This window comes from Portunus trituberculatus, chromosome 47 (assembly GCF_017591435.1).
Source record: "Portunus trituberculatus isolate SZX2019 chromosome 47, ASM1759143v1, whole genome shotgun sequence".
Lineage (NCBI taxonomy): Eukaryota > Metazoa > Arthropoda > Malacostraca > Decapoda > Portunidae > Portunus > Portunus trituberculatus.
Window position 1 is genome coordinate 6,277,078 of NC_059301.1, and position 24,982 is coordinate 6,302,059.

General features: G+C 38.6%; 1 protein-coding gene and 1 long non-coding RNA gene across 9 annotated transcripts in view; one reads left to right on the forward strand and one right to left on the reverse strand.

The window, feature by feature from the left end:
- Window positions 1–24,402, forward strand: part of LOC123520866 — a 39,843-nt gene extending 15,441 nt beyond the window's left edge. For 2 of the 8 annotated variants that reach the window (XR_006679408.1, XR_006679403.1), the window contains exons 3-4: window positions 21,443–21,508; window positions 21,751–21,801. Coding sequence is in view for 4 of the 8 variants with exons in the window: in XM_045283511.1 (XP_045139446.1) it covers window positions 21,446–21,508; window positions 21,751–21,804 (117 nt within the window). In the remaining 4 variants the exon portion in view is untranslated. Of the gene's footprint in view, window positions 1–11,442; window positions 11,481–21,425 lie in introns of those variants that run through there. The other 6 variants (XR_006679404.1, XM_045283511.1, XR_006679405.1 and 3 more) reach the window with 6 other exon arrangements.
- On the reverse strand, window positions 24,185–24,982 carry LOC123520867. Its single transcript, XR_006679409.1, has 2 exons — window positions 24,883–24,982; window positions 24,185–24,323 (listed from the first exon to the last, which is right to left on the reverse strand). It is a non-coding gene; the product is annotated as an uncharacterized LOC123520867 (long non-coding RNA).

Below are 24,982 nucleotides of genomic sequence, written 5' to 3' on the forward strand. Positions count from 1 at the left end.
GGTTCGGTTTTTATCATATTGATATGACTTTATAACATATCAGTATGACTTTATAACGTATAATGGATATATCTATAACCATTATAAAATAATATATTCTATGGTTGTTACTGGAGCCAGCCAATCTCATTGTGGCCAGGTAGAACCTATTTTGAAGTTCCTACTCATTATTTCTGAGGTAACTTTCCACACTCACACTTCATAAGATTGACCAATTTTTATAACCTTTCCACTGATATCACTACCAGAGAACCATCATCACTTGTTTGGTAGACCAGCCTCTCCTCCTGTGGTAATAGGCTATGCCTATAGCTTGCTCAAGACACGTTATTTTTTATGTGGAGATTGGAGGAAGACGAAGCTGGTGATTCACATGTCTCCTCAGTCCTCCACCTTTTTGAGGCTCTCTGGTAACTTATTTCACTCTTTACTTTTCTTTTAGCATTTACGTGTGGCATTGTCAGTTTTAAGAGAGAGAAAAAAAAAGAAATGTGCAACAAGTAGATGGAGCACTGGGGGGGTGAACATGGTAACACGACTGGGTTTCCCTTCAACACAGGCTCCTCCAAACCTATTGTACTGCTTCATCAGAAGACAAATTAAAAAAACAGTAAAAAAAAAAAAAAAAATTGCAAGAAAATCAAAGCCTAAGAGATAAAGGGGGTATGGCAGGAGCTCAATCCTTTAAACCACCATAGTCAGGTGAGAAATGTGTCTTGCGCCTGGAAAACACTTGCCACAGCTCGGGATGAGAGTGACGATGTTAGATGCCAAATATCTTATTTTCAAGAATTTTCGACCAAATCCACTGAATTTTTCCCCTTAAGAGTCTCTCCATTTCCTCCATTATTGGGTCTTGCTTCCTCGTTAATGTCTTTGTTATTAATGTAAAACTGTCTCACCTGCTTTTTTCACAATTGCTGCTTGTTTGATGACTGTGGAGACAGTGTTGTAGTTCATGAATAATAGTGTGTAGCTTGCTGGTGTTTGCTTCATCCAGAGCCGTAGACACAGTATCTAACGTAATATGGCAGTCCAAAGAATTATCTCACATAATCTCGTGGCTCATGAGATTTGCCTCACCAGCAAAGCATCTTGGAAATAATATTAATGTTCAACCCACATGAAGAAAATTAGAAAATAAGAACTTTATTATAAATGTGGAACACTAGAAAAAAATTACTTTTAAGATGCTTTGTTGGTATGGCAAGTTTCAGGAGTCACAAGATTCCACAAGATGTTTGTTTTTGCTGCCATATTTACTAATGGCATCATCACAACTGATCATAGCACAGAGGATTCTCATCTATTTAAGGACACCTTGTGGTGCATGATAAATGTCATCAGTTAGATGCCATTACTATAGCAACAACGATCCTTTGTTTATTCCAGTTGAGAGGTGTACATAAGGATTTGATAGAGGATATGTGCTACAGGGAGTGCAGGATGTGTCATGAGTTGCTCTCAAGTGCAGCCCTGGGGTCCAGGAATGGATTATCTAATTTACATTGATTTATTATTTTTAACACTTAAAGTGTGGGTGTCGACAATAGTCGACAGTCGGTCCAAAAGTTTAAACCACGGGTGTCAGCAATAGTCGACACAGCATTTTTTTTTGGTCTAGTGTGCTGTCAAATTTGATTTGTTCGTCCTAAAATAGATTAGGGATATTGTTTTTTTTTTTTTAAACAATACTCAACAATGCTCCCTTGACCACATTTATGCTAAATTATGCCTTGTGCTTGATAAGAGAAGATGTCTGCTACACAATCATGGCCCTTTGACTTTTACACCTATGAAGGACTACAGGAGGACCTTGAATGATACTGAAATTGAAAGAGAACTTAATAAGATAGTCCCAAACACCATCATGGATGGCAATATAGATACCAAACTGAGTGACTACAGTGAAAGTGATGAAATGGGATTAGAGTCCATTATTAGTGACAGCAGTACTACTAATGCATCTACAGAACCTGCTTATAAGGGAAAGGAGAAAGATCCTTTTAGTAAAAAATTAACAGTTCTATGGCAAGGGTAAGTAAGCTAAGGAAGGTAGCATCAGATTCACCTCCTCTGACTGCCAGTGGTACCAACATTACATCAACCACCACACCCCTCTTTCTCTCTGGTTTTATAAAAACAAATTTCATCCATTATACCATCATCATGTTTATACCCAACTACTACACTAAGGGAGAAGAACATGAACAAGAGAAAATAGGCAGCACGTCATGCACGTGTTTATGAAAGAAAAGAATCTTATAACATATCTGCTGACAACACCAGAACTATCTCATACCCCATTATTGTAACTAACAAGATGGGTAAATATCTTACCAACACTGCTACATCCTCCTCATTTCACATTACTAAGGAAAAGTCACACAACACTTCCTCAGATGTGTCTGGGAAACGAAAGAAATCAGAAAATGAACAAGGGAGGAAGTGTTTTAGAAAGGCTGCAAGGTCGGTAGCAGTTCCTGCCACAGCATCTATCCACCCCTTACTCTATCATTGCTCAACCCTCTACAGTGCCTTGTGGTACATTTGTCTGGAATGATGGCAGCAACTTTATTCCAGACATGAATCTAGATGCTGAGGAAACAGTTCTTTGTGAAGGCAATGTAAATGTTATTTAGTTTTTCCTGTAGTGAGCATTTGGTGTGGCAGGCGTAGCCTAGCGACGCCAGAGGCATTGTTCACAACAGAGCATGTTACACAACGGGCAATTCATTGTAATTTGTGAAAGTTCCTTTGTGTGCTCCACACAGGTAAAAGTACTATTGTTTCTTTTATTTTCTCCTTTTCTTGTCATTCTCTTTAACTGTAGCATTCTGACAAATACAGTTGAGACTCAATACTCGAACTTAATTAGTTTCAAATAGCTGTTCGAGTATTAAAATGTTTGGCTATTATTGATGCCTATAAATCAAGTTTATAAAAATTTTATTTTATTTATTTTTTATTTATTTATTTTTTTACATACCGTAAGGGTATATGCACAGAGAAAGCAGGTTTGCCCACACGGGCAAGCACCGCTGACCAGCTCCAAGAATGAAACCATATAAACAAGTGAAGGTGTGCACAGAGGAAGCAGGTTCGAGTGGGTCTGTGCCAGCAGCCTGCTTCAACTCGCATTCAGATTTGCTCAGTTCATTCTTGCCTGCTCAACCTGTGCGGGTAGACGCTATTGAATGGAGAGCAGGATGGATGTTGAGCTCCTGATATGCAAAATATATGAGAGAGTGTGTGTGAAATAAGTAGAATAAGCACCACCAGTAATGTGGTGGATAGGCTGTGGCCTGAAATCAGCCAGGAATTGAAGTGTTAAGGTATACAATTATTATTATTATTATTATTATTATTATTATTATTAATGATTATAAGTAATTAATTATATTTTTGATAATAATGGTAATAATAATAATAATAATAATAATAATAATAATAATGATAATACTAATAACAGAAATAATGATAATAGTGATGATAATAATAATAATTATTATTATTATTATTATTATTATTATTATTATTATTATTTCTATTATTATTATTATCATTGTTATTGTTTTTATTTGTAATATCATTTTAATAATTATTTTTTATTATTGTTATAATTATTATTTCATTACTACTACTACTACTACTACTACTACTACTACTGTTATTATTATTATTATTATAATTATTATTATTATTATTGTTACAGTAAGCCCCCACACTTGGCGAATTAATTAGTTTGGCGAAACTACCGCCAAATGCGAATTTCGCCAAACACGAGTTCTTTATACCAAATAAATTGTTTAAAAAATGCCTCAGTCAGTCTTTGGTCATTGCCAAAGTCCCTCTTTTGACTCCTAAAATATCATCTTTTGAGCATAAATGAAATCTTTTCCCTTCGCATATTATAAGACATGTACAAAACAGACCAATAAACAATAAATAAAACTAATAAGACATGATATAAAGGCTGTAACTCCCGTTTTTCCACCCGTTTCCCTTCCCCACTTTCGTCCTTGCTGCCACCACCATTGTCCTTACCCCCATCCGGTACCACCTGTTGCGCTGGTGGAGGCCATGTTGGCAGTAAATCACCAGAATTCATTCCCACGCTAGCAGAACAGAGGGTAGCACAAACAAAATGGCTTAAGGGGACTCTCGCACTGCGTTCTGATAAGTTTAGAAAGAGAGCTGATGTCACCGGGGAGCCGTGTGGTTCGCCATGCGGCCAGCAGGGGAATTTGAATTCAAACCACGAAGTGTGCACTCGGTGGTCTGTGGCCACCCTACTGCCAAAAATTAATTTCGCCAAGCTGAGATTCGCCAAATGTGGGGGCTTACTGTATTATTATTATTAGTAGTAGTAGTATTAGTATTAGTATTATTATTATCATCATCATCATCATCATCATCATCATCATTATTGTTATCATCATCATCATCATCATCATCACCACCACCACCACCACCACCACCACCACCACCACCACCACCACCACCACCACCATCATCACCATCATCATCATCATCATCATCATCATCATCATCATCATCATCATCACTATCATTATGACAGATACTGCTTCTATCCAAGCGGGTCGGAGCTGGTTACCCGTGTCCTTTGTGAACACCTTATCACACTGGTTTCCGGCTACGACCTGCGCTGGTAACCTGCTTTCTTTGTGCACGTACCCTAAGTGAAGGTTGGTAATGGATAACTTAGTACAGGAGGAGAAAAGGGTGGGGAGGAAGAGGGAGGTCGCTGGAGGAAAGTCACCATCCATGAAAAAGTCTTTGTAATTTTTCTCCTGGTGTGATTCCTTTGAATCCACTAATGGAGTGCTGTGGCTCACTAACACTTGCACTCTCACCAGATTCCTTATATTCATCATTAATAAGCCTCTTTGGTTCCATCGTAAGTTTCTATATGAAAAACTGCCAGAATGCAGAAGAATGTTGTTTTCTCAACACTGCGGCAGGGCTAGGGATGCGCACCAGCAACCAGTGTACCAGTATTATGGTATTACTGGTATTACCAGTAATATGGTATCAGAATGGTACAGTGGCGGCTGCGAGAAGGGAGATGACAGAGCTTTATATACGACCAAATGTGCGGCCATTTGATTACCAGATATTTTCAACACTAATAAGCCTTTGGTGTTAATGTAAGTTTATAAATGAAAAACTACAGATAGAATGCAGGAGAATGTTATCCTGATGACTGCAGCCCCACAAGTCACAACTGGCGGACAGAGGAGAGGAAGAGGCCTGAGCCTTTGTTTACATCTACATCTGTAGACGTTCAACTATAAGGTATTTTTTTGGTATTAAATCAAACTTTCACATTCGAGTATTTAGACATTCGAGTAACGAGTCTCTGTTGTATTAGCTTTACGCTAAGCTTAGCAGGTAACGCTAACCACTGATTTCCAGAAATAAGTTGAGTTTAGGGATGTTTTTCTCATAAACCATATGAAAGTGATAAAATTATGGTAAATCTATAGAACAGCAACTCCTTACATATTCTTTACTATTACCCCCCTTCCCCCCAACAAGCTTGGGGGGAATCCTGGGGAGCCAAAAGAGGTGAGATATGGCAATCCAAAAAAATCTAAGGACAAAAACCTAACCTAATGTAACCTAACCTAACCGGGGGGGCTGTGCCCCCGTACCCCCCCCTATAACATAAACGTAACCTAACGTAGCTGGGGGGGGCGCCACTCCCTTGGACACCCCCCCCTGCAACACTAACCTAACCCTAACATAAACCTAACCTACCGTATCCTTGCTTTGGGGCAGCTTCCCTCCCCCCACACTGGTTCTCTTATAGCTTCACACAATATGCCCTACCTCTACCAATACCCCTCCTCACAATACCTTAACAAAAGGATGAAGGTCCTAGCTGATCCTCTTCTTGATTGTACACTGACTTGCATCGCAGAGAGATGATTTCCCAGGAGAAGAGGAAAGTAGAGGGAGAAACATACATACCTGGAGGTGCCAATCTTGATTAGGACCAAAAAATCTACTTGGAGAGAATTGTCGTGAAGTGGTTTCTCAACATACAGTCAGCAACTTGAGAAACTCTTATCTTGACAGCTCAATAGTTCACAAAACTAGGTGTATGAAACAGCCCATGTACATGATGATTCCCAGGAAAACCATAAGTTCCTCTTCATTCATGTTGAAGTTACTGGCCACATGCAATGTGTTCTCTCACTTCAAAAGTGAAGAAATGAGTGAAGTACTCATACAGCTGCCACAGGAAGTAAGGACAATGCATATCTTTTGGGGCAATCATACTGACCTTGTTGCCCATAAAACATTCTCATAGTAAACTGAAAAGAAAATAGGAAAATAATAAAATCCACATATAACATTTTGCTTACACAAAAAAAGTTACCAGTATACAACAATACTGTAATTGTGCACAAATAGATTTAAAGCTGAATGTGTACTACATTTATAGGGATAGGGGTCTAATTTCTATAAAACATCAATGCAATCACTTATTTTATATCACTGGACACTCCCATTAATGACCATGAAGTCCCATCAGTGTCCACCATCGAAACTTGACCGAGGGAACCCACATGGGATGAGCTTCCTCCATCGAAAGTCGACCTTTGATCCCACTTGAGAAGTTGATTTCAACAAGAAGAGAATTATTCAGCTACATCATATCATGTCACTGTACTTACCAGGACTGCTTATGGGTGAGGCAAGGGCAATTTTGTGATGAAATTTTCCTCATCTTATGGCAGGAATAAAGCTGAAGTCACAGATGCTCCTTTCAAGACACATACCTTTGGCTGTGTGGACAGTATCAGCTTTGGAATTGGCTGATTGATGAGAGAAGATTGCGAACTACGATATGCCAAATCGTCAATTTCATACATGCTTAAACATGTTGACTAGGAGTCGTTAAAAACTACTTAATTTTTATGACCTGCATGGAATATTAAGATGGTAAAGGGTTAATGAGGCAAATTAACAGCTTTTCATGTAAAAACCATAGTAAAGGACATTAGGTGAAGACAGAAAAATGATCCACTCAATGTGGATTAGCTCCAGACTGAGAAGTCTCATATACAGTTGAGACTCAATACTCAAACTTAATTAATTCCAAATGGCTGTTCGAGTATCAAAAAGTTCGACTATCGATACCTATAAATCAGGTAATTCGTTCTAATCTTAGCAAAACCTCAAGTTTATAAAAATTTACTTTTTATTTTATTTTATTCTTATTTTTTTTTGTGCATACAGTAAGCGAAGGCTGGTAATAGATAACTTAGAAGAGGAGAGGAGAAGGCTGGGGGAGGAGGAGGGAGATCATTGGAGGTCCAATCAGCATCCATGAAAACATCTTTGTAACTTTTCTCCTGGTGTGATTCCTGTGAATCCACTAGTCGAGTGCTGTGGATAGTACTAACACTTGTACTCTTACCAGTTTCCTTATTTTCATCACTAATAAGCCTCTTTGGTGCCATCGTAAGTTTCTAAAGTAAAAATTACCGACAGAATGCAGAAGAATGCTGTTTTTCTCAAGACCTGTGGCAGGAATAGGGATGCGCACTGGCATCCGGTATACCGGATTACCAGCATTGCTGGTAATTTAGTATCAGAACGGGATAGAGGCTTTTGCAAGAAGGGAAAGGACAGAACATTGTATATGACCAAATGTGCAGCTGTTTGATTACAACATATTTTCACCACTAATAAGCCTTTGGTGTTAACATAAGTTTATAAATGAAAAACTACGGACAGAATGCACAAGAATGTTATTCTGACGACTGCGGCAGCACAACTTGTGGAGGGAGGAGAGGAAGAAGCCAGGGAGCCTTTCTTTACAACCATGTGTGTGGACGTTCAACTTTCAGCTATCTTTTCAAGTGGAAAATCAATCTTGTATTCAAGTATTGAAAAGTTCAACTATTTAGACATTCGAGTATTGAGTCTCCACCGTATATATATATATATATATATATATATATATATATATATATATATATATATTTATATATATATATATATACAGTAAGGTCTCGGTTTACGTCAGAGTTACGTTCCTGAAACATGACGTAACTCAAGTTTCCGTACATTTCAAAGCATATTATCGAGTTTTCAACCAATCATTGTTTATGGTCATTCAGGTAAGTTAAAGGTTATATTGTTATATTATTTACAACTATGTAGGAATATGAAACACAAGCTTGTTTTTGTTGTTGATTAGAGCCACGAACCGAAGAGGACTGCAGGTTGCCGAGAGGGGTGGATGCCTGAGGCCGCCAGGAGGGTGGGCAGGTCTAATGTTGTGACGCCCAGGGCGGACAGCTGGGAGCGTAGTGCAGTGCGGTGGGAGTAGAATCGTGGGCAGCGGGGCAGGAAATGCAATAGGAAAGGGCAATAGGGATCAGCAGACAGGCGCAGATGGTGCAAGTCAGCTGCGAGTGTCGTGTGGCCCAGGCAAAGGCTCTGGAGTTGTTATTGTTGTGATGGGTGTGCGAGCCCTCAAGGTCGTCAACCTCCCCGTTGTCATGGTAACGGGCTTCCCATTTTCTTCTTCCCTCCCTCACACAGCTGCTGCCTCCTTCTCATGTCTTTTAATTATGTCCTCTTTTTCTTGTAGCGTAATGGTTTTCCTTTTCTTAGCATCACTGCTGTCACTAAGAAGTTTTCTCTTTGGTGCCATTGAGCAAGATACTAAGAACTTGAGTCAGTAAACGCAGAAGTAGGATAACACTCTTGCCAGGGGCGATGGTGTGGTGGAAGTGAGGCAGGGTGTTATTGTATTCAAGCGTGAGGCGGGCGGTGTGGCGGGCAACCACCAACAATAACAATAAATCCGCACTTTACGATTTATAAATTTTCAATTTTTTAAATCTTAAATTGCCTTATAGTGGACTGACGTAACTACGAGTTTGACGTAACTCGAGACCGACGTAACCCGGGACTTACTGTATATATATATATATATATATATATATATATATATATATATATATATATATATATATATATATATATATACAGTAAGGTCCCGGGTTACGTCGGTCTCGAGTTATGTCAAACTCGCACTTACATCAGTCCACTATAAGGCAATTTAAGATTTAAAAAATTGAAAATTTATAAATCGTAAAGCGCGGGGTTTATTGTTATTGTTGGCCGCCAGGCGTCACTAGTGGTTATCCACCACACCGCCCACCTCATGCTTGAATACAATAACACTCTACGTACCTCAGTTCCACCACACCGTCGCCCCTGGCAAGAGTGTTCCTACATCTATCTTAGTATCTTGCTCAATGGCAGCAAAAAAAACTCCTGAGTGATAGCAGTGATGCTAAGAAAAGGAAAACCATTACGCTACAAGAAAAAGTGGACATAATTAAAAGACATGAGAAGGGAGGCAGCAGCTGTGTAAGGGAGTGAAGAAGAAAATGGTGAAGCCCGTTACCATGACAACGGGGAGGTTGACGACCTTGAGGGCTCACGCACCTATCACAACAATAACAACTCCGGAGCCTTCGCCTGGGCCACACGACACTGCAGCTCACTTGCACCGTCTGCGCTTGTCTGCTGATCCCTATTGCCCTTTCCTATTGCATTTCCTGCCCGCTGCCCACGCTTCTACTCCCACCGCACTGCACTACGCTCTCAGCTGTCCGCCCTGGGCGTCACAACATTCGACCTGCCCACCCTCCTGGCGGCCTCAGGCGTCCACCCCTCTGGCAACATGCAGTCCTTCGTGTTTGCGGCCCTAATCAACAACAAAAACAAGCTTGTGTTTCATATTCCTACATAGCTGTAAATAATATAACAATATAACCTTTTACTTATATAACGCTTCTACTCCTACCGCACTCCACAAAGCTCCCAGCTGTCCGCCCTGGGCGTCACAACATTCGACCTGCCCACCCTCCTGGCGGCCTCAGGCCGCCCCTCTCGGCAACCTGCAGTCCTTAGCGTTCGCGGCCCTAATCAATATATTCCTACATAGTTGTAAATAATATACCAATATAACAATATAACCTTTACTTACCTGAATAACCATAAAAATTATTGGTTGAAAACTCGATAATATGCTTTGAAAGTACAAAAACTCGAGTTACGTACAAAATCGACTTACATCATGTTTCAGGAACGTAACTCTGACGTAACTCGGGACCTTACTGTATATATATATATATATATATATATATATATATATATATATATATATATATATATATATATATATATATATATATATATATATATATATACAATAAAGTCCCGGTTACGTCGGTCTCGAGTTACGTCAAACTCGTAGTTATGTGAGTCCACTATAAGGCAATTTAAGATTAAAAAAATAGAAAATTTATAAATCGTAAAGCGCGGGATTTATTGTTATTGTTGGTCGCCAGGCGTCACTAGTGGTTACCCGCCACACCGCCTGCCTCACGCTTGAATACAATAACACCCTGTCTCAGTTCCACCACACCGTCACCCCTGGCAAGAGTGTTATCCTACTTCTGCGTTTACTGACTCAAGTTCATAGTATCTTGCTCAATGGCACCAAAGAGAAAACTCCTTAGTGACAGCAGTGATGCTAAGAAAAGGAAAACCATTACGCTACAAGAAAAAGTGGACATAATTAAAAGACATGAGAAGGGAGGCAGCAGCTGTGTGTGAGGGAGGGAAGAAGAAAATGGGAAGTCCGTTACCATGACAACGAGGGAGGTTGACGACCTTGAGGGCTCGCACACCATCACAACAATAACAACTCCGGAGCCTTCGCCTGGGCCACACGACACTGCAGCTCACTTGCACCGTCTGCGCCTGTCTGCTGATCCCTATTGCCCTTTCCTATTGCATTTCCTGCCCGCTGCCCACGCTTCTACTCCCACCGCACTGCACCACGCTCCCAGCTGTCCTGCCCTGGGCGCCACAACATTCGACCTGCCCACCCTCCTGGCGGCCTCAGGCGCCCACCCTCTCGGCAACCTGCAGTCCTTCGCGTTCGCGGCCCTAATCAACAACAAAAACAAGCTTGTGTTTCATATTCCTACATAGTTGTAAATAATATAACAATATAACCTTTAACTTACCTGAATGACCATAAACAATGATTGGTTGAAAACTCGATAATATGCTTTGAAATATACGGAAACTCGAGTTACGTACAAAATCAACTTACGTCATGTTTCAGGAACGTAACTCTGACGTAAACCGAGACCTTACTGTATATATATATATATATATATATATATATATATATATATATATATATATATACATATATATACACACACATATATACACACAGTAATACTCCGCTCAACGAACGTTCATCTAACGAATTTCTGTTTAACGTACTATATAAAGTTAGACCAAAAAGTCCGCATAATGTACAACCACATCCGTTTTTAGCGAATTTTCTGGGTTTGAATTTGCCAGGTGAGGGACCAAACGTGGCAGCTTCGCTGTGATTGGCTGGCTCCCCGCCTGTCTCTAGCGCTCCTGGAGCTGGATCCAAGATTCTTTAACGTCAGAGCAACCTCCTGCCGCGAAATGGCTTCCATGAACGCTTGGAAGGACGTTGACAAGGTTGCTATCAGGTTGCTCTGAGGTTGCTGGGAACACCACCTCTGGAGGTAGTGTTACTGTCTTATATATGCATTTATGTTCACAAAACAACATTTCTATTAGCTTTTTACAAACCTTCCCCCCAAGAAAGGATTGTTTTGTAATGCATAAAGTGAAATCTTATGTGGAATACCAAAAAATAAAGCAGAGATGAGATGAGCCACAGACGAAGCGGAGACTCACGGTGACTCTGCCGCTTTTTCTTCTTCTTGTAACCCTTTCAACTTGCGTGTTGTCTTTCACCATGATATTAAATTTATGTTTCCACTCCTCTATTGCCTGCTATAATGAATATTCATATATGCTCATGCCATGAGGATAACCTCGACTCCATGGCACTGAGTGATAGTGAATTACAAATGAAATACTGCGGTATTTCATTAGTAATTCACTATCACAGTGCCACAGAGTCGGTTATCCTCATGGCAAGAGCGTATATGAATACTAAGATATGATATCCATTATAGCAGGCAATAGAGGAGTGGAAACATAAATTTAATATCGTGGTGAAATAGAACAAGCAAGCTAAAAGGGTCACAAGAAGAAGAAGCGGCTGAGTCACTGTGAGTCTCTGCTTGGTCTGTGGCCGATCTTATTTATACTTTATTTTTTGGTATTCCATGTAAGATTTCACTTTATGCATTACAAAACAATCCTTTCTTGGGGGCAAGGTTTGTAAAAAGCTAATAAAAATTTTTTTTTTTTTAACCCATGTGGTATGTTGGGGACCAGCCCAGAACGCATCCCCCTATTTCCATTATTTCCTATGGGAAAATTACGTTCGCTTAACAAATTTCCGCTCTATGAACAGCTTTGACATTCCCTATCCTTTTCGTTAAGTGGAGTATTCCTGTATATATATATATATATATATATATATATATATATATATATATATATATATAGATAGATAGATAGATAGATAGATAGATAGATAGATAAATATATACAGGCAAGCCCCGTTTAACGAAGATTCACACAACGAAATTTCGCTACAACGAAGGTTTCATTTTACTACCATCTGCTCATTTAACGAATACCAAACTCGCTTTAACGAAGTTTTATCCAGGTAATTTTTTCCAAGTTTGAAAGCCCTGCCGTATCACGCAAGCCGACAAACTTTTGAATACACTAGCAGCCGCAAATACTAAGGCCTGCCTCAGGAGAAATCCTGGGACACCTGTAGAATCAAGATCAAGATCAAGATCAAGCCTCTCGTGGACAACACGCACCACTCACTCCCATAACAGCGTCAGCAGCAGCTCGTCTTCACTCGCTCAACTTACCACCAAAACGCCCTGCAATGTGGCCTAGCATTCCTAAGAAGACCAGGAAGTCTCTTACTCTCGAAGTGAAGCTGGATATTATTCACAGACACGAGAGAGGCGAGAAAACTATAGCATTGCTGGCCACCATCTTGACTCCATCTACTGTCTCTACTATTTTCAAGTCAGCAGACTATTAAGAAGGCTGGTGAGACTGTATCTTCCTTGCAAGCTAAAAGAACCACCTGAACTCATGACTCTACAATGGATAAAATGGAAAGCCTTGTGGAAATGTGGTACATAAGTTTTGTATGTGATACAATGATGCGCCCTTTGTTTACATTCCACAGGTTGCCGATTAGTGTCTTTCCTGTTTCACTCTCCCTCCCTTCATAGATTTAAGATCATCAACATTATAATGCTATGTACATACATACATTAGTGTACATTATAATGACTTAAATTAAATTTAACTGCCTAAATGTTAAACTTCATAATTTTTACTTTTATTAAACCTTTCACTGTACTATGATGCACTCTCGCTTTGCTTACTCTCAGTGGAAGTTCAAGTTGGGTTAAACTTGTTATAATTGGTTCGCTTAACGAAATTTCGCTTAACGAAGTGTTTTTTAGGAACGTAACCCCTTCGTTAAACGGAGGTTGCCTGTATATATATATATATATATATATATATATATATATATATATATATATATATATATATATATATATATTCCCAAAACAACATTTCTATTAGCTCTTTACAAGCCTTATCACCAAGAATATTTCTCTTTGTGTCTCACAACTGAAGGGGGCAGTCACAGCCGTCCTCTAAAGACAGTTCTCTTTTGCTAACCTACTCATATTCCTGACCTTCTTGGAGATAATTAAAATTCTTTGTAATGATGTTTTCCATGCCCTCTATGGTCCAAACCCTCAGAACGCTAATGAACCTGATGGGGTCCCTCCTATTGTTCTCAAAAGCTGTGCTTCTGTGCTTGCATGGAAGCACAGACAGTTTCAGTTATGTCTATGGACTTCTACCTTTCCTTTGTGTTAGAAGTTTGAATACATTCATCTTGTTCCTAAAAAAGGTGACCATTTTAATCCCTCAAACTACCACCCTATAGCTTTAATTTCATGCTTATCTAAAGTTTTTTAATCTATCCTGAATAGGAAGATTCTTAAACATGTCACTTTACAATCTTCTATCTGATCGTCAGTATGGCTTTTGTCAGGGTCGCTCAACTGGTGATCTTCTAGCTTTTCTTACTGAGTTTTTGTCATCCTCTTTTAAAAATTTTGGTGAAACTTTTGCTGTTGCACTAGACATATCAAAAGCTTTTGATAGAGTCTCGCACAAAGCTTTGAATTCAAAACTACCCTCGAACGGTTTCTATCCTCTCTGCAACTTTATCTTAGGTTTCCTTTCCAACCATTCTATTGCTGCAGTGGTAGACGGCCCCTTTTCTTATCCTAAATCTATCAACAGTAGTGTTCCTCTAGGTTCTGTCCTCTTCCTATTACTCATTAACGATCTTAACCAAACTTCTTGCCCTATCCACGCTTATGCTGATGATACCACCCTACACTTTTCCACATCTTCTCAGAGATGACCACCCTTCAGGAAGTTAACAAGCCATGCAGGAATACCACAGAACACCCAACTTCTGATTTTTCTAAAATTTCTAATTGGGACAGAAAACTTGGGAAATGTTCAATGCCTCAAAAACTTAATTCCTCCATCTATCAACACAACACAACTTTCCAGACAACTATCCCCTCTTCTTCAATGACACTCAACTGTCCCCATCTTCTATACTAAATATCCTCAACCTATCCTTATTCATAATCTAAATTGTAAACTTCACATATCATCTCTTATTAAACCGCTTCTTTGAAATTAGGCGTTCTGAGGTGTCTCTGCCAGTTTTTTTCACCCCTGCAACTGCTAATTCTGTACAAGGGCCTTAACCCCCCTTGTGTGGAGTACTCTTAGTATGTATAAGGGGGTTCCACTCACACAGCTTTATTAGATAGGATGGAATCAAAAGCTTTTCATCTCATCGACTAGCCTCCTCTAACTGACTGTCTTTAGCCTCTTTCTCAACGCTGGAATGTTGCATCTCTTGCTATCTTTTATCGCTATTTTCATGCTAACTGCTCTACTGATCTTGCTAACTGCATGCCTCCCCTCTTCCTGTGGCCTTGCTGCACAAGGCTTTCTTGTTCCTCTTGCCCCTATTCTGTCCACCTCTAACGCAAGAGTTAACCTGTACTTTCAGTCTTTCGTACCTTTCTCTGGTAAACTCTGGAACTCCCTGCCTGTGTCTGTATATCCAACTTCCTATGACTTCACTTCATGCAAGAGAGAGGTTTCAAGACATTTGTCCCTCTCCTTTGGCAATTCCTATCAACTCTGTAAGGAGACTGGCAACTGAGTGGTCCTTTTTCTTTATATTTTTGTTTCCCTAGACCAGTTCTCCTCTCTTACTTAAAAAAAGAAAAAAGGAAGGATTATTTTGTAATATGGGGAAAACTTACTGTGAAATGCATCTTAAATATCAGCTATCCCTCAGCTGTTCAAACCTAGGGTGTGGTTATTGTTTTATTCTCAGGATCCAGGGCTAGTGGAGGGGTTCATGGAGGACAGAAATACAGGAAAAATAATGTAAATGAAGGCTACAAAATTTGCCATGTAAAACCAGCCCACCTTGCCTTGCCAGCTGAGAATACTCATCCACATGCAATATTCAGGTTTTCGTTCATTATTCCAGTTTAATTTTTATTAAAGTTGCAGTGCATTAAAGCATTTTTACATTATTAGGATTGTGTGATGTTGCATGGTCCACGTGTTTATTTATTTATTGTTTATTTTATTTATTTTATTTTATTTTATTTTTTTTTATTTATTTATTTTATTTTTTTTTTTTTTTTTTTGCATCTGACTGCCATATGATTAGATAAAAGTATATTCCATAAGGTTTTTTATATAAGTGAGACCAGACATCACTTCAGGTAAAAGTAGGTCAGTAACTTATCAGTTCATACTTGTTAAGATCATGGTGTCTGGAGCTAGAAAACTGATTAGATAGATAATGACAGAGGTGACAGTTGTTACAGATAAGAAGCATCTTGCTCAAGTGAATTATACTATGTAAAAATGTTAATTTTTCAAATGTTATGAATACATTATTGCCCCTTAAATGTATATTCACACAGTGTTAGTTCTCGGATAAAATTTCTGAACTTTGCAACTGTGTAATTTTTTTTATTCATTGTTCCTGAACTACTAAAACAAGGTAATGACCTTCACATCATTCACTTATATTACTGGTAGTGAAGTGGGTGATGTGATGGACTTTTGACTGTGGTGTGACAAAGCTTATCTTGTCATGTCCTGCTGCTTTTCAGTACACTTTGAAATGTGTGGCTAGCCTGCCCTCTGCCACGCTGCATACTGCCCAGTAGTAAGATAGCATTTTTTTTAGCAAATTTTGGATTTTCAGTTTTGTACAGACTATAGAAAGCCTTTCAGAATTTTTCTTGTATAACATGCATACATTATTCACTATTAACTAATAGTTGTAATGTTATGAAATAAGAGTGTATGGTGTCAGTTAAGCCTCCTGTTGCTTTTGTGATAGTCATATCATTGAATAATTGCAATACAGTAAAACCCGGTTAAGCTGGACCCAAATAAGTTAGATATCAGATAAGTTAGACACTTTCAGGAATTTAGTAATTTTTTTTTTCATTTAGTTAATTTATTTTCATATTTATTTTTTTTTTTTTTTTTATTTATTTATTTATTTATTTTTTTTATCTTGAGCACACCGGTAGGAATTTTTTGCCCTTTGCTTGAGTAATGTTAAGCTATTAGGCTGATATACTGGTTAAGATACCTCTGACAGCTCTTACTTTGTCCATGTCATTTGAGTTGTCCGAGCTGTCAGAGACGTGAAACGGCTCATGCCACAGCACTGCCAGCACAAAGATCACTGTTTACACAGCTGACACTAATCACAAGGCAGTGTCTGCCTCAGCTTTTCATTTGCATAAGACATATACTTTTAATGTGTGTGTGTGTACACCACATGTGTGTGCATGCACCATGTTTGTAGTACAGGTAACTCAATTTACGCGATAGATGCGTTCCAAGAGGCATCGCCTATATCAAAATTCACGTAAAATAAACTTGTAATTCTCACAAGAAACAATAGATGATAGGGGGGATGCGGGATGTGGTCCAAAAGAATTCTTACAAAATGCTCTATTTATTTGGCTAAATTACATGTTTTTATTATTTACCATTCTAATTACTAGAAGTGTATCTAAAGTAAAGGAAAAAGCAAGAAATAATAAGAGAAAGCAAAAAATAATAAGAGAAAACAACAAAACAAAGAATACGTAAACACAACACTCATCACTGTCAGTCACCATCTCCCTCTGAGCTTTTCCATTTGGCTAAATTAACATGTTTTTATTATTTACCATTCTGAATACTAGAAGTGTATTTAAAGTAAAGGGAAAAGCAAGAAGTAATAAGAGAAAGCAAAAAATAATAAGAAAACAACAAAACAAAGAATACGTAAACACAACACTCACTGCATCACTGCCTTCACCACTCACTCCACAGTCAGTCACCATCTCCCTCTGAGCTTTTCCACTTTATCAAAAATCCACTTATCTAAAATAATCCCACTATATAAAAGTAAACACTAGTAAAAAAATAAATGCAGGACACCAATGTCTTAATTCGCCCCACACAATCACACGCCATTGCTGTCCACCTCCTTGTCAAGGACATCATCATCCACCTGCGCTTCCTCTGCTTCCTCCGCTTCCACAGGATCGTCCACTTCCTCTTTTGGTACTACATCTTCCACTGGTGTTTTCTTGAAAAACTGCAGCATGGTGGTTCTTGGAAAATTCTTTTTACATCACTGTATAGTAGAAGAGTGTGTCCATGGCAGTGGAGCTCCCACCTATTGGCCAGCTGCGGAACTCTCTGGCGCGCAGTTTGAAATTGCGTCTGGCACTCAGTTTGAAAATGCGGTTGGGCCAAATCGCATATAAGTAAACCGATCACGTAAATTTAATTAATCATAATATTTTTTCGTTCGCATATTAACAAAAACACATAAATTAAACACACGTAAATCAAGAGTTATCTGTACTCTAATTTCCAAAGTAGTCTGTTATGAGGGACTTTATCTAAAGCCTTTTTTATGTCCAGGTACACAGTGGCCATCCATCCATCTCTGCTCTCCAGTCCTTCCACTACTCGAGTAGAAACTTCTTGAGTAGAAACTTAATAAATTCGACACACATGACCTTGCTGTCCTGAACCCAAATTGTTTGTTCAGTATGAATACAGTAATCACCCATGTATCTGGATTATAGCAGCTAACCCCCTGGCGGATACGTTAAATATCCGGATATATGGAATTTCCTCTCGACCCCTTATGAATTGAGAAAAACATGTACATAACCCAAATGGGGAAGAAAACAATGCATGAAAGCACATTAAATGTATAATCTGATGACACATGTCACCATGCACAAAAACAGTAGGCACTCCAGCCATGCTGGAATGGCAAAGAATGCCACAAACTCTCTGAATAGTGTCACCATTACTCAAGCTGTCTGCAGGTGAGAGCGGAGTGGATCAGCACGGGAGGGCAAGGGAGTAAATGTTGCCGCCTAGAGGGATCAAGGAATCGCGTGCGTGGCAGGTTTGAATATGCTTGGGGGCAGCTCTGGATAGTGGCGATCCGGATACGCAGCTGATTATGTACTCTAGTTTTCTTCCAGATATTTAACCCATTTTTCTTTGATAATAATTTCACATATCTTGCCTACAACACTTGTAAGTGACACTGGTCACTTTTTTTAGCTTTTGTACATCTGGCATTGTGCCAAGCATGTATAGTTTTCTTAACGCTGTAGATAGGTACATATTTCTTTATTCTTTCGTTAAATTTCTGTAAGAATATTTCATATTTCTCTTGTAATATCCTTCTGTTCATAAAGTTTTTTCATTCAATATCAGCAAAAAAATTTCTTATTTTTTCAAAATTTGCTCTTGCATAATTTAATCTCTTTTTTGTAGTCATCTCTATCTTATCCCATCCTCCTCCTGTATTTTCAGCAATAATGTCACATGATCACTTTTTCCCATTGGACTAAGGTATTGTGTGCTGGAAGGGGGCTCTGGCTTCTTTGTGCATATTAGGTCAAGCAATGATGGTTCTTCTTCCCCCCTGTACCTTGTTGACTCTCTCACCCACTGATCTATTGTATTTACCATAGTCAACTGCAACACCTCCTCACTCCATTGTTCAGCATTACCCATTACTTCCATCTCTCTCCAGTTTATTCTTTTACAGTTAAAGTCTCCTACTAATAGTATTCTTCCATATCTTATTATTATCTAAGCATTTAATCACCTCTTTTTGCATATCATTATGTTCCTCAGTTCCCCATCCATGTCTTAGGTGGCACATACATAATTATGATTTTCCTTTTTTTTCAATTCCTGTTTTAATTGTTACTCTATTACTTCCGTCATGCCATCACCATATCCGGTTTAGAACAGTGTTGTCATCTGTCCGGTAAATATACATGAAACACTCTGATTTTTATGTTGTGAAGTATTGGGAACATGTACATCAATATTAGACATTCATCCCCATTCTAGTTCCCAACCCCACCATGCAATTATAATTGCAACTAAAACTTGTGAGTGTTATTTTGGCGTTATTATTTGCTCCATAACCTTCATATTCCTGTGGCAAAGAGACGTTATAATATGAAGTTTTCATGATGCTAGATTTTTTATTTCATCTTTCATTTTTGTTTTATGAATTTTTTTCAAAATCTTTTTTTTTTTTACTTTTTTTGACAAAAAAATATTAATACAAAATTTCAGGTCACATATATAAACAATAGCAACGTGAATTGATAGAAGTATTCTTCTCCTTTTTAGTTTTTGTTTCATTGAAATCAAGGTAAAATTGGCTTTCACCCTTATGTTCCAGTGATTAAACTATTTTCCAATATCCCATGACAGGTAAAAATGGTAAACCTAGAAATTGTCAGAAGACTGTTTAATTACTAATAATTATTTTCTCTTTGTTATTCTGAATACAGTGATGTACTTTCTAGCTCGATGTGACCTCTGAAAGTTTAGTAATTGCCTTATCAAGGATTCCTCCTCCGCCCGCTGTGTGATCCATCAAGCAGAAACAGCTCAGTGAGCGATGACACCGCGCAAACACACACACACAAGCAGAAACAGCTCAGTGAGCGATGACACCGCGCAAACACACACACACACTCTCTCTCTCTCTCTCTCATCTTGGAAGAGAAATTGTACACTTCCAATGAGAGAGAGAGAGAGAGAGAGAGAGAGAGAGAGAGAGAGAGAGAGAGAGAGAGAGAGAGAGAGAGAGAGAGAGAGAGAGAGAGAGTACAGTAAAAGCTCAGTTAGTCAGACCTTATGGGGGGAAAACCAGTCCAAGTAAGAAGGATAAAGTTCAGCGATCGATCTCGACCCCGTTATAACACACTAGGAAGTTTATTCAGGTTTACTATATGTTTTTTTTTATTATTTACAATCTCATAATACAATTAGATGTATATGAGGCTCCTAGTCCCTCCTGTCAATGATATGTTGGTCCTGAAGATGCTTTTCTTCTGACGTCCAGCTCTCACTTTTTCTGGTTGTGATGTGTTCTTGAAGTTGCATGTTGTGCAGTGCAGAGTTATGGTGTTCTCGTATACATCAAGCTCCAAACTGTAGTCAAAGGCAGGATCTGGGCATGAATAACAAGAAAGAAGATTTTTCAGCCTCTTTTTCATCAGCATGACAATTTCATTGTCATTTTCCACATCTCTTCCTTTCTCAATATTTTGTAGAAGAGCTTCTCTAATTGTAAGAAATGAGGCCTTTCCTTCTTCATTTCCTTGTCTTTGTTCTGCATGAGATGTGGTGGGCTGTGGTGTGGCGGTGGTGAGGGTGGTGGTGGTGGGTGATGTGAGGATGTGTACTGGAGCATTTGAGGTGTCAGGTTCAACATGCTCTTTTTATTCTTTGAGCTTCCATACTCATATTCCAGGCATCCTTCCTCTACAGGATGCAGTAACTAAATTACGTTTTGTTTAGTAGAGTGAAGGACGGATAGCAAGAGACGCAGCAACCACCTCTTTCTCCGATAGCTTTCCCCCTACTGAGTCTCGCTGGTGCCTTGGTTGACGCCACCCATAGACTTTCAGTGTTTTTCGTAGTTATTGAGAAAAAAAAAAAAAAAGGATTCTACTAATGTAAACAAACCTTTAAATGGCATTTAAATGGAAACCAATGTGCGTTTCACCATAAAATTTCATGAAGTAATAGCTAACGTGTATACCTACCACACTTTTTTTCCACGAAAAACATTATTTTTCATATTTTTTTGGTCTCTAATGATATATTGAGTCATGAAGCAAGCACGGCAGAGGAGGCAGTGCTGATATTATGAACAGTATTTTCTTGTAACCAGTAGAGCACACCAGGCAGCATGAAGCGAGCCCACCACCAAGCCTTCCCACCCACACCACGCACTGGGGTAGGCATCACTGACTCTTTCGCTTGACAACTTTGCAAGCTGTTGTAGGATTTGTTTTCTATTGCAGCTCTGAATTTACAGTAGGTATTCTCACAAATGGAGTGTTTATATTTATTTTTTCTTCACACATTTTATAGTTTTGGAATATGAATGTGCTTTGAACCTTTAACCAAAATTTTCTTATTGAAAGATTATGGAATATTTGTATTTTTTTTTAATTCCTTGAATATTATTTATGCCAGGTACATTGTGAAAAAAAAAAAAAAAAAAGGAAGTGGAAGGTGGATCATGAATAGGTATACCAAAGAAGACACAGCACCAGGTTCTGGGGAATGCCCTAGAAATGAGAGGACTCAATTTGCAATTTGCAGTCCTGTGCAACTTGGTGAGCTGCCTTCAGGTGACAGAATACTGACCAATGTTAATATGAAACATGTTTCAGAGCAATTGTCAAAGCTTTCTTACACCATGTGCCTTCTTTTGCAAACTTGCTTTCATACCACCCTTAATGCTTCCATGCTTTCATAGGATTGAAGCAGTGTAAAAATACTTATAGTATAACTTTTCAAGTATTTGGGACAAACCTGACAGCCTAGCACCTCTTTTACTTCTGACAAAATAATGAGGTAGCCCATATTGCCTGTAAGCTCTTTTAAATTATATTACCAATGATTTGGATGATTAACCACTAGGCTTAGTACTTTCTGGAGGCCAATATGACTGGCCCCTGCTCTTGGCAGGTAAAAAAAAAAAAAGAGTTCCCTGCTGCCATTCACTCACTACTCATCTACAACATCTTACTGTTAACAGTTGGCATTTCCTTTATTATGAGTAACAAGTTGTCAAAGGAGCTTCTCTTATACATTGTATGCATAATTACCATTCTATAAATGGTAATGCATTAAGTGAAACACAACTCATGCATATATGTATTTTTTTTTTTTAAATGTGTAATAAGTGTCACACTTCAGCTATTTAGGGAGCATATAACATAATTTTATGCAAGTACTTAAAAAGAATGACCTACACAAATGAAAACAGTGAGTCCTGTAATAAAGGTGAGACTCTAAACTCCCAAATAGCTGTAGTAAGGAGACCCAAATATTGCTGTTGGACATTTGCTTTTATCTGATTCCAAAGACACCAGAATATAACCCAAGGAAGAGTGTCGACTACATGAGAGAGAAAAAGTAGCTGTGTAGCGGTGAAGAAATTCTGTAGAATCCAATGTTACAGACAAGCTCTATATCAATGCCCACACCTATAATATGAGAATCCAGTGTTACAGACACAAACTGCATCATTGTAAATATCAGCACCATAGCCAAGCATTGTACTCTTTAATTCTGCATCTAAAAATAGGTATTAACCAATACTGTCCAAAAATATGTTTTCATAAGAATTTTTTTGTTATTAATGCAGCATTGTTTTTATGATCACTCTCTTTTAGGAATATAACTTAAGTTTCACTTTTACCTTGTTTTGTGGTGGCAGTGATTAAATTTCGTAATCTGGCAAACAAAATCACGTAAAAGCAGAAAGCATATAGGGCTAGCAGATCATGTGATGTCCAAAGGATACCATCTTGGAAAATAATGTTACTGCACCTCCATCAACTAACACAAGGGAAGCTGCCTTTTCTCATTTAAACAGATAGATGGCTGTGCCATGCATGTTATTGTTGATACAATAAAAGTCTATTAATATGACAATCAGGGGACCAAGAGTGTGTCAGATTATCAGTTTCATCAGATTATCTGGATGTATTCATGAAAATGCCACCATGCCAGGACCTCCATATAACTTTAGACAGTTTTGGGTTTCACTCATCCAAATCTTTTCTCATGTTGCCTGTATTCCTCTGTTGAAATAAGTAGTGAATTGATTGATATTCTACATCATTTCAATCACAAATACAGTGGACACTTGGATGTTGAACACCCTGGACTTTGAACAAAAATTTTGATAAATTGTACCCTCGTAGGTCAAACAAAATTCAAACTTCGAAAAACCCGAAGGCAGCTGAATCAAGGTGATGTTAGAGGCGTTGACGGGAGGTAAACATCAGTACCCTTTTTGGTTCCATGTTGTCACCCTGCTCTTATTCCTACCTGGGGTAAGGGAATTTGACCAGTTTCTCATTTGACCAGTGTCACTTAACCAGGTTGGATGCTTGAGTAATATCTCATATAAGTACACTGATTTCATAACAAAACAAAAATATTTTTTAACTACTGTGGTGACAAGTTGTAACAGATGTGAAACCAAGAATACGCAAGACTAACTGATTATGCTAATGGTAGTGCTGTCACCACCATCTACATATGCTTTGAAGTTCACCACCAAAAGGTGAATAATATTGATTTTACAAAATTCAGTTCTTATTTACTTAGGTAAAAATCTTGGGTCTTGGAACAGATTAAAATTATTTACATTGTTTCTTATGGGGAAAATGGTTTTGGATCTCAAACAATTTCGAAGTCAAACAGCCTTCTGGAACAAATTACAGTGGTGCCTCACAATAACAGATTTCGCTCAATAAAGGACTTGACTAACCTAACCAAACCAATTTTGTGGGGGGGACCATTATGGCAGCTTTCATTTTTCCCTCATGAAACCATAGTTCCTGAGTGGCTGTGGGAACAACTACACATATGACATGATAAACAAGCTAGATACCTCTGTAACTCATTTTATTCGTCTACAATTTACAAAACTTGTAATTAGGTGGAGAGTGGTGACTGTTTGCCTATGAGGGTCACTGGAGTGACACTCATGTGGTGATTTGTGGTCCCAGGTTGGTTGGACCTGCAGCCTGCCGAAGTGAAATGCTAATTATACATTTATGTTTGAATGTTGCTGGGCAAATGAGAATAATGACATTGCCATACAGAGAGAGAGAGAGAGAGAGAGAGAGAGAGAGAGAGCATGCTAGTGTGAATTGCTAGATAGGCTTTTTTGTTTGAATGTTGTTAGACGAGCGAGGATATTGAAACTTCCACACTGAGACAGACAGAGAGAGTGCTGCAGCTGGTAAATGTGCAGACAACAGACAAATGCAAAAAAAAATCTCCAATCACTTGATTTTTTTCTTCATTTGCCAGTCTTTGGAGGTCTACAATTTCATTTCTTTCTTCTTTTGACTGAGGCTAATTTAGTATGAAGTGGACTGGCTTTTCTTCTTATAAATGGCGTAATATGCAAAGTGTTTCTTCGGTGCGGGCTGCGCAGGTAAAAGTTTGTACATAAAACAATACTGCCCCTGATCATGCTCTCTCTCTCTCTCTCTCTCTCTCTCTCTCTCTCTCTCTCTCTCTCTCTCTCTCTCTCTCTCTCTCCCTCCCATCATGCCAAACATTTGGATGTGGACCTACTTGTCATCCTTTGTGATAGGCATATGGGTTGGGTCATTTTTCCTGATGTGCATATAAACTGACTTGACATTGACAATGTCAAACCATCGATGGAGAAGTT